This window comes from Mus caroli, unplaced genomic scaffold, assembly GCF_978045245.1.
Source record: "Mus caroli unplaced genomic scaffold, Mus_caroli_1 scaffold_9, whole genome shotgun sequence".
Taxonomy (NCBI): Eukaryota; Metazoa; Chordata; class Mammalia; order Rodentia; family Muridae; genus Mus; species Mus caroli.
The window spans coordinates 80,137,466-80,147,105 of record NW_028227264.1 but is presented as its reverse complement, the minus strand read 5'-3'; the positions used below and the strand labels follow the sequence as shown (position 1 = coordinate 80,147,105).

General features: G+C 54.0%; 1 protein-coding gene across 3 annotated transcripts; it reads left to right on the top strand.

The window, feature by feature from the left end:
• The first annotated feature begins 4,116 nt into the window (after nt 1-4,116).
• Nucleotides 4,117-8,476, top strand: Hmg20b (high mobility group 20B). 3 transcript variants are annotated; one of them, XM_021174491.3, is made up of 10 exons: nt 4,117-4,179; nt 4,397-4,452; nt 5,083-5,194; nt 5,487-5,690; nt 5,994-6,114; nt 6,406-6,452; nt 6,931-7,003; nt 7,382-7,597; nt 7,832-7,964; nt 8,047-8,314. In XM_021174491.3, exons 2-10 carry the CDS (start codon nt 4,415-4,417, stop codon nt 8,057-8,059), a joined length of 957 nt encoding a protein of 318 aa, XP_021030150.1. In that variant the 5' UTR covers nt 4,117-4,179; nt 4,397-4,414; the 3' UTR covers nt 8,060-8,314. The 3 variants fall into 3 exon arrangements, with proteins under 3 accessions (XP_021030150.1, XP_085699165.1, XP_085699164.1); XM_085843038.1 differs by lacking the exon at nt 4,117-4,179 and adding an exon at nt 4,193-4,313; XM_085843039.1 differs by lacking the exon at nt 4,117-4,179 and having other exon boundaries at nt 4,189-4,452; nt 7,832-7,956; nt 8,047-8,476.
• Nucleotides 8,477-9,640: the final 1,164 nt, after the last annotated feature.

The window sequence follows — 9,640 nt, the reverse complement described above, 5'->3', positions numbered from 1 at the left end:
TTCCTGGTGGCTGAAGTCCAGCCTCGGGGTGGGGCCTGCTTTGATGCGGTGGGGTTCAGACCCGCTGATGGGGGCAAGGCTCTGCCGAGTTCTCTGAGATTTTGGGATGGCTGGAGGGGAAAGAGGCCTTAGTGCTACTCACTGTTCAATAAAAAAGAGCCTTGTGGGACTGAGAGTAATTGGGGCTTGGTGCAGCAATAACATTTTTACATTTTAACTTTTTTTATAAGGTATTACACGGACCGTTCTTTTTTTTTTTTTAAAGAATATTTATTATTATATGTAAGCACACTGTAGCTGTCTTCAGACACCCCAGAAGAGGGAGTCAGATCTCATTATGGATGGCTGCTGGGATTTGAACTCAGGACCTCCAGAAGAGCAGTCAGTGCTCTTAACCGCTGAGCCATCTCTCCAGCCACATTTTAACTTAATTTAGGTGTTTTGGCTTTTTTTCTGGTTTACCGAGACAGGATCTCTCGGTAGCCCTGGCTGTCCTGGAACTCACTCTGTGGACCAGGCTGGCCTCAGACCCACCTGCCTCTGCCTCCCAAGTGCTGGGATTGAAGTTAGGTGTGCGGCATCACTCCTGGTTTTAAGAAGCCATTTGGGGTTGGAGGTTAGGGGAATACAGGGCCTGAGGCGTGCAAGGCAGACACTCGGCCACTGAGCTCTGCTCCCACACAACACACTAAAGTTTAACCGGAGGCTGAGGCAGAGGGTTGCAAGCTCAACCCCAGCCTGGGCAGCTTAGTAAGACCCTGAATCAAAATATAAAAAAGATCTGGGGTGGGGGAAGGCTGGAGAGATGGTTCAGCGGTTAAGAGCACTGACTGCTCTTCCTAAGGTCCTGAGTTCAATTCCCAGCAGCCACATGGTAGCTCACAACCATCTGTAATGAGATCTGGCAGCCTCTTCTGGTGTGTCTGAAGACAGCTATAGTTTACTTATATACAATAATAAATCTTAAAAAAAAAATCTAGGGCTGGGCTTGGTGGCGCACCCCTTTAGTCCCAGCACTCAGGAGGCAGAGGCAGGTGGATTTCTGAGTTGGAAGCCAGCCTGGTCTACAGAGTGAGTTCCAGGATATCCAGGGCTATACAGAGAAACCCTGTCTTGAAAAACAAAAACAAAAAATCTAGGGCAGGGCCTAGTGGAGTACACCCTAATCCCTACACTCTAGAGAGGCAGGAGGATCTCTGTGAGGGCGAGGCCAGCCTGGTCTACAGAGCTACAGGACAAGCAGGACTACACAAAGAAAAAAGAAACCCTGGGCCATATAACAAGACAAAACAAAACACAGAAAACAAAATTAAAAAAAGAACAGGAAAGGTCTGGACATGGCTCAGGGGTGGGGTTCCTGCCTAAAAATCCCTCAGTGAGGGGCTGTGGCCCTGGTTGGAGGTGAAGCCCTGCCTAGTATCCCCCAAAAGAGCGGGTTGGGGGCTGGGGCGTGGTGGTTAGAGATAGAAAGCCTGACCAGTCTCAGGTCCCAGGTTCCATTTCCACCACCATAAAATAAGAACTGTAGAGCAGACATGCTGATACACGTTATCTGAGCCTCTGGGCTGTGGGGCTGCACGTTCATTCCTTCCCAGCAACCTGACCTGCACAGACACCTGTCTGAAACGACACCCCTTCATCAGCAACTCTTCCCACAGTCCCTAGTGCTTCCCAGGGTGAGTTAAAAACACCATAAACACCGGGCAGTGGTGGCACATGCCTTTAATTCTGGCACTTGGGAGGCAGAGGCAGGCAGATTTCTGAGTTTGAGGCCAGCCTGGTCTACAGCCAGGGCTATACAGAGAAACCTTGTCTTGAAAAACCAAAACAAACAAACAAAAAAATCCCATAAACTCAGACCTGGGTCTGTTCTACCTTTTTAATTGTTAGTTAATTAATTAATTTGTTTTTTCAAGACAGTTTTTCTGTGTAGCCCTAGCTGTCCCGGCACTCACTCTGTAGAGCAGGCTGGCCTCGAACTCACAGAGATTCACCTGCCTCTGCCTCTCGAGGGCTAGGACTAATGGCCTGTGCCACCACCTCCCAGCTTCTTTATTTATTTATTTATTTATTTATTTATTTATTTATTTTTAATTGTCTCTGAGAGGCTCTCACTATGTAGCACGGGGGGACTGAAACTTACAGAGATCCTTTGCTTCTGCCTCTGCCTCTCGAGGGCTAGGACTAATGGCCTGTGCCACCACCTCCCAGCTTCTTTATTTATTTATTTATTTATTTATTTATTTTTAATTGTCTCTGAGAGGCTCTCACTATGTAGCACGGGGGGACTGAAACTTACAGAGATCCTTTGCTTCTGCTTCCAGAGTGGTGGCATTAAAGGCAGGTGACCCCACACGGAGCTCACAGCCAGTGATGAAGGCTGAGACTCTGTTCAGGGTAACTGTCAGGCTGCTCCCCTTCCTGGACCACCTGTAGAAACCATTGACCTGTGCCTGGGTCCCCACAGCCGCCTGTCATTGTTCTACCCAAATGCACTTCTATCTCTGTTGTAACAGGAAGCCCAAGTTTGATCAAGCCTAACCTTATCTAAGAAGCTCTATCTGCACTGTCACCTGCTTGAGAGGAGCGGCTCAGAATCTCCTAGCCTGTTGAGTTTGGGGGCGTCACTTGTACCTTCCATTAAGATAGACATAAGCACATGCTGCATGTGTAAGCATGTGTGGGGTCCCATAAACACATGCTATTATTACTATGCGTCACCTGGCCAACATTACCCCATCACAGGCTTTCAGTTTACAAACAGTATGGGAGGACTGAGCCCGCGACCGCAGTGCATGATGGGAACACCCTAACCATGCCCCAGCCCATCACAGGGGAATTATGGGCGGGACTGCACTCTGATCACGCCCCCAGCCCTTAGTGTGGCTACCAGGAATCGAACTGAAAGAGCAGCAGGTTTTTTTTAAACCACTGAGCAATATCTTCAATCATTTGTTTTTAAAAAGATTTATTTATTATTTCATGTTTATGAGCATTTTCCTTGCATGTAAGCCTGTTTGCTTGCCTAATGCTCAAAAGGGTAAAAAAATGTCTCCTGGGACAGAAGTTACAGATACTTTTTAGCAGACAAATGGGTGCTGGGGATCGAACCAAGGTTCTCTGCAAAAGAAACAGGCACTCCCAACCATAGAACCAACTCTCCAGTCCTCTTCAGTTTCTCTTTTACTGTGGGATGTTACAGAAGACTGAAGTAAAATCGCATTTGGCAACCTAGATGTGTGGCTCTGTCTCTTCCATTTGGATAACGCGGATCAAATTCAAGTTGTTGGGTTTCTCTGTAAACCCCTTGGCTTGCTGAGTCAGTCCGCACTGACCTTCAAAATGATTTTTTTTTTTAATGAAAATGCTCTTAGCCCAGCTTCTATCTCAGATCTAGGTGTCAGCCTCCCAGTCTGTTACTCCTCCTATGGTTCAATGTACCCCTTGGTCAGAGAGTAAAATCAAGGTTCCACGGGAAGGGAAATCAGTGACTGGTGGTCATTTCCCCAGTCCTCCTTTTATAAAGCATACGTTCATTTATTGATTTAGGTCTGTGTGTGTTGCACATGGCACAGCACACGGTGGAGTTCAGAGGACAACTTGCTGGAAAACCGTTCTCACTTTCCACTTCGTGGGTTCCGAATGCAAGTCGTCCACTAGGTGGCGAGCACCTTCAAATCCTGTGCAATCTCACCAGACCCATTTTTTTTTTCAACGTAGTAAGAAAAACTGCGCCTTGCCGTACTGCAGGGGAGGTGCCTCTTTGGAACCTAACTCTTTCCTTAGAAGCCTACTAAAAACGCCTCTTCTGCCGACAACATCCCCGGTCCCCATATCCACACCCTAGCTCACGGGTCAGAATGGGGACTACTGGCCCTTTAAGGAGCTCCGCCCCACAGCACGCCGCCAGTCGCCTCCGATTGGTCCCGAGCGCGCCCGAGCGCAGCCGAACTTGACGCACCCGCCCGCAACCTGCCGACGCACCTCCCACGCGGCTCCGCAGATCTTCAGCCAACCACCGCCCGGCGCGCCGAGACTAATCTGCATGACCCCACCCCTCATGGAGACCTCAGCCAATTGGAGCGCTAGCCTTGGGTTTATTAGCATGAGGGCGGAGCGGGCGCGGGCGCTTGGTTGGAGCGTCGCCGCGTCCCAGGTCCCGGGAAAGTTTTTTCAGAGGTGAAAAGAGCCGGGAAGTCGGGGCCTGCGCGGGGCGGGGGCTGCGGGGCGCGGCCTCCGGGACTCGATCTTGCAACAAAGGATCGCAGGGCCTCCTGCCCGAGGACCTCCCCGTCCTGGGATCCGCCTCCCCGGTCCGGGCCCCCCGGGGACCGCCTTGCGGTTCCCATCGAGGTGGCAGGCAGGACCCCCTGACCTTTGCCGGCTTCTATTCCAGATCCTGCCCGGAGTGGCCATGTCCCACGGTCCCCGGCAGCCAGGCGCAGCCACCGCGTGAGTGCGCCTCCCCCAGCCTGTCCCGACCCTGGATATGCCCTGTCCCCATCGTCGGGTACCCCTGGAAATGCCTTGTGTCCATCTCGAGTACCAGGGGTCATGCCCCGTCTCCATCCCGAGTACTCCTGGACATGTCTTGTCCCACATCCCTGGGAACTCCTAAACATTCCCTGTATCCACCCTCGGGTACCCCTAAACACACCATGTCCACGCTGGGATCTCTGGACATACCCTGTATCATCCTCAGGTACCTCTGTTTTGGGAACCCCTGGTCCTGTCCTGTCCTGTCCCTGTTCCCTTATCCCCACTACTGGGACTTCTGACCATGCCCTGTCATCCTTCGGGGATATCTGTACTCCCCGTAGAATTGCCAAGCACCCTATGGCCTTCCTCACTATCTCATCTTCCTCCCAGGCCCCAGGACCACCTCACCTCGTTCCCTGTCCCCACCCCGCAGTGGCCTAATGTGACCCTTGGATCCTCAAACTCTGGGTCCCCACCCCCTTTTTCTGGGCTCATGCGTGCTCCCACATACTTCTGTGATCTCCAATGACAAGAAGGGGATGGGTAGGTATGAGAGAATGATTTTGGCACTGATGGATGACGCTGGTTTCCATTGTCCCCAAGATCTGCGGGAGGCAAGACTCCGGGCCAGCACGGGGCCTCCTTTGTAGTGGCTGTCAAGCAGGAGCGCAGCGAGGGTCCCCGAGCTGGAGAGAAGGGGCCCCAGGAGGAGGAGGTGAGTTCCCATCTGAAAAGCCTGGCCGGCTGCTGGCTCAGCAACACATACCTCACAAGTCCACACTATAAGATCCTCCCACTGCTTAGCAAGAGGCCACACCCCAGCCTAGCCTGTCAGTGGCTTCAGCCCCACCCCTAGGAGGCTGTCTTGGTGCAGGACCGGTAGGTTCTCTATAGAGTTCTGACCCTTGATCTGCAGCCCCACGACTAGGCTAGGGCTCGCCCATATGCCCCAGACCCCTACCCCCACTTCCCAGAGCCCCTCCCAAGGACACAGCCTCCTCCTGCAGCCAGTGAAGAAGCGAGGCTGGCCTAAAGGCAAGAAAAGAAAGAAGATTCTCCCAAATGGGCCCAAAGCCCCCGTCACTGGTTATGTTCGCTTCCTGAACGAGAGGCGGGAGCAGATTCGCACCCGCCACCCGGACCTTCCATTCCCGGAGATCACAAAGATGTTGGGTGCCGAGTGGAGCAAGCTGCAGCCGGCAGAGAAGCAGGTAGAGACTAGAGAAAGGGGTGGCAGAAACAGGAGGGTCCTTGGGTCTTCGGCTAGCAAGGCAAGCCCCATCGGTGATCTTTGGGTTCAGTGAGAGACCCAGGCTCAAAGAACAAGGTGGAGAACACCCAGTAGTCCTGGAGAAGGGACACTCTCTCTGTGGGTTGGAGGGAGGGAGGGAGGCAAGGGAAGGGTTACGAATACATCAGTATGAGGGGAGTTGGGGGCCTGGCCCTGTCCACCCCTGTGTGCGTACCTTCGTTTGGGCTGGCCCTAGTTTGAGGATGCTGTCCCCCCCTCCTAGCGGTACCTGGATGAGGCAGAGAAGGAGAAACAGCAGTACTTGAAGGAGCTGTGGGCATACCAGCAGTCAGAGGCCTACAAGGTCTGCACGGAGAAGATTCAAGAAAACAAAATTAAAAAAGGTGAGTGAGCCAGGCAGTGGTAGTGGGCACCTTTACCCCAGCACTTGGGAGGCAGAGGCAGGTGGATCTTTGCTTTTGAGGCCAGTCTGGTCTGTAAAGTGAGTTCCAGGACAGCCAGGGCTACCCAGAGAAACCCTGTCTCAAAAACAAATAAAAACCCAACAACAATAAAAGGAAAGGTGAATGGGCCCAAACTCCCCTCATAAGCATAAAGATTTATGTGGGGCCGTCCAGGTGGGGCCTCTGGACTGGGAGGGTGCTGGCTGACCTGCCTTCCTCCCTCCCCACTAGAGGACTCCAGTTCTGGGCTCATGAACACCCTCCTGAATGGGCACAAGGTAAGGGCCTCTCAGTCCACAAGTACTTAGGGGAGAAGTTACCTATCCCCAAAGCTAGTGTGTTCCATAGATAAAAGCAAGACCACTGTGGAGACACAGTGACTCTGTGGTGGCGCATAGCTTAGTGGTGAAGTCATTGCCCAGAATGCACAGAACCAAGGGTTCTACCCCCACCACCACCCACCCACCCCACCATGAGAGGGCCTCATGTATAGAGTGCTGACCTGGCCTGCAGGAAGCTGGGGACTCCAGCGCCACTCAGAGTTAAGAACACTCACTGCTCCTGCACCCCCTTGGGTGTGAGCACAGCCACCTCTAACTCCAGTTCTGGGGCATCTGCTACCCTCCTCTGGCCTCTGTGGTTAATGCATGCACATGGGAGACACACAGTACAAAGGAAATAAAAGCAGGCTGGGGGCTCCAGGCAACCCAAGCCCCAGAGATGTGGGCCCCCACCGAACTCATTGCCGTGTCCCAGGGCGTGGACTGCGATGGCTTTTCCACCTTTGATGTGCCCATCTTCACTGAAGAGTTTTTGGACCAAAACAAAGGTGAGATTTTAGCAGGTGCTTATGTCCTGGTTGCAGGATGAGTGGAAATGAGAATGATGGCTGGGGTCAGGACTGAAGTTCCAGGGGGTCGTGATGGAGGAGGGATGGGGTCAGGGATGGATGGGCAATAGAGGGAAGATGGGGCCAGACTGGAGACGGTGGGGGTGCGGTGCGGTTAAGAATGGAGGGAGAAAAGGGTCGGGCTGGGGTCAAGGATTGAGGGCGGATAGGATCAGGGCTGAAGGGAGATGAGATCAGGGCTAAGGCCAGGGATGGAGGGAGATGGGTCGGGTTGAGGCCAGAGATGAAATGGGTCTATAGCACTCCGGGACCAGTATGGTGGGGAGGCAGCCCAGGGCTCTGACTCCTGTCCCACAGCACGCGAGGCAGAGCTGCGGCGCCTGAGGAAGATGAACGTGGCCTTCGAGGAGCAGAATGCGGTGCTGCAGCGCCACACGCAGAGCATGAGCAGCGCGCGTGAGCGTCTGGAGCAGGAGTTGGCGCTGGAGGAGCGGCGCACACTGGCATTGCAGCAGCAACTGCAGGCCGTGAGGCAGGCGCTCACCGCTAGCTTCGCCTCCCTGCCTGTGCCCGGTGCGCAGCCCCGCCCACACCTCCGGTCCCGCCCACACTTTTCAATTAGGACCCGCCCCAATGCCACACCAGGCTCCGCCCCACCCGGTGTTCGGACCCGCTTGTGGTGATCAGGCCCCGCCTATGGAACACCCCTAATCCGCGTGTTCGGACCCGCCCCCTCGCAAGGTCAATTCCCTGGTCCCGCCCAGCTACGGACCTGGGGGGGCCTCTCATTAACCCGCTGACCCGCAGGCACCGGGGAGACACCGACCCTCGGGACGCTGGACTTTTACATGGCGCGGCTTCACGGAGCCATCGAGCGCGACCCCGCGCAGCACGAGAGACTGATCGCGCGCGTCAAGGAGATCCTGGCGCGGGTAGCCAGGTGCGGGGTGTGGGAGGGGAGAGTGGGGTGAAGGGAGAGCGCGGCTCTGCTTGAGGTCTTCATCACCCCTTCTGTCCCACAGCGAGCACCTGTGACAGACCTCTTGGACCAGGAGATGCCCCTCCCCACCCGCCCAGAAAGAAGCTGCACCTTGGGGTCTCCAGGCCCCCCTCAAATGAATTCTCAACCGCATCCCTTTAGCTTCGAACCCCATCCCAGGTTGCAGAGACCGGGAGACCTGCCTGCCTCACAGGGAGGGTCACACTACAGTGGGTCAGGAACAGAGGAGCCAAGGCCGCCGGACTCGGATACCCCACCCCCACCCCTGGTGCTGAGCAGGAGGACCCCAGGTCGCTCACCATATAGCCAGGGGACCTGCTGTGCAGGCGCTGGCTAACCTGGCAGAGCCAGGGTAGGGGTGGGGCATCCAACAGCCCCTCCCCCAGCGCCTTTCATCACTCAATCCGGACTTTTAAATAAGTGTTGAATAAAAACAAATGGTTTTCACTCAAGTTAATATTTGTGGCTTTGGGGGAGTGGGCCCAGCCTGTTTATGATTCTCCTGCTGTGGTGGTTTGGTCTGCCCTCCTACCTCTGGTAGAGGATCTCAGGACCTTCACTACATGGTTATCAGGTGGGGAAACTGAGGCAGAGTTGGGCTGGAGTCCCCCATCGCCCTGTTGGTTTTGAGGGTCTTCTGTGGGTTCAAGGACAGGCTGGACATTCAGTTCAACCAACCGAGTCCCCAGACTGGACTTGCAGTCCACCTCAGAAATTTACTGCTTTAGCTGGGTGGTGGCCACACCTTTAGTCCCAGCCAACACTCAGGCAGAGGCAGGAGGATCTCCATGAATTCGAGGCCAGTCTGGTCTACAGAGTGAATTCCAGGACAGCCAGGACTACACAGAAACCCTGTCTCAAAACAAACAAACAAAACAACACCACAGAATTCTCCAGCCATTAGCACCATCTAGTTCTAGAACATTCTTCAGAGGAAACCCTGGCTGCATGAGCCTTCTCTGTGCCTGGTCTCCGGCCCTCTTATACCCACCACTCACTCCATATGCTTGGACATTTTCCACTACGGAGGTTATACTGTGTGGCTTTTTATGCCTGCTTCTCTCAGTGAGCATCACTGACACTATGGGGCATGTCCTCTTCACAGCTGAGTAATACTCCATGTGCCTCAGGCTGTGGTAAGTCACTCTGGTGTGGCAGTCTGTGCCTGTCTGCTTCCTGTTTGACCATCCACGTCGACCCCTGCCCCAGGGCAGGAGCTGCGGGATGTGGCAGATAACTGTGGAGGATGCCTCTGGCTCAAACTTGAAAGAGCCCTGCCAAGGGACTCTGTTTAATTAATGAGATAGAATATCTTGTAAAACTTCCCAATCCAGCACACATATGCTGTGCCAAGGAATTGTATCCCCCCAAATGTGCTCCTGTCCTCACCCCAGAACCTCCAGACATGGCCTTATTGGGAATCAGGAGGACAACAGTGTGATTAACTTGAGTGAGGTCATGTTGGGGCAGAGTGGGCACTATGCCAGCAGCGAGTATCCTTTCGAGAACAGGAAAGTTAACACAGGCCTAGAACCGGGCTTCGTGACAACAGAGGCAGAAACTGCACAACAGGCCTGTGGGCCAAGGCCAGTCAAGGACTGCCAGAGTCGAAGACA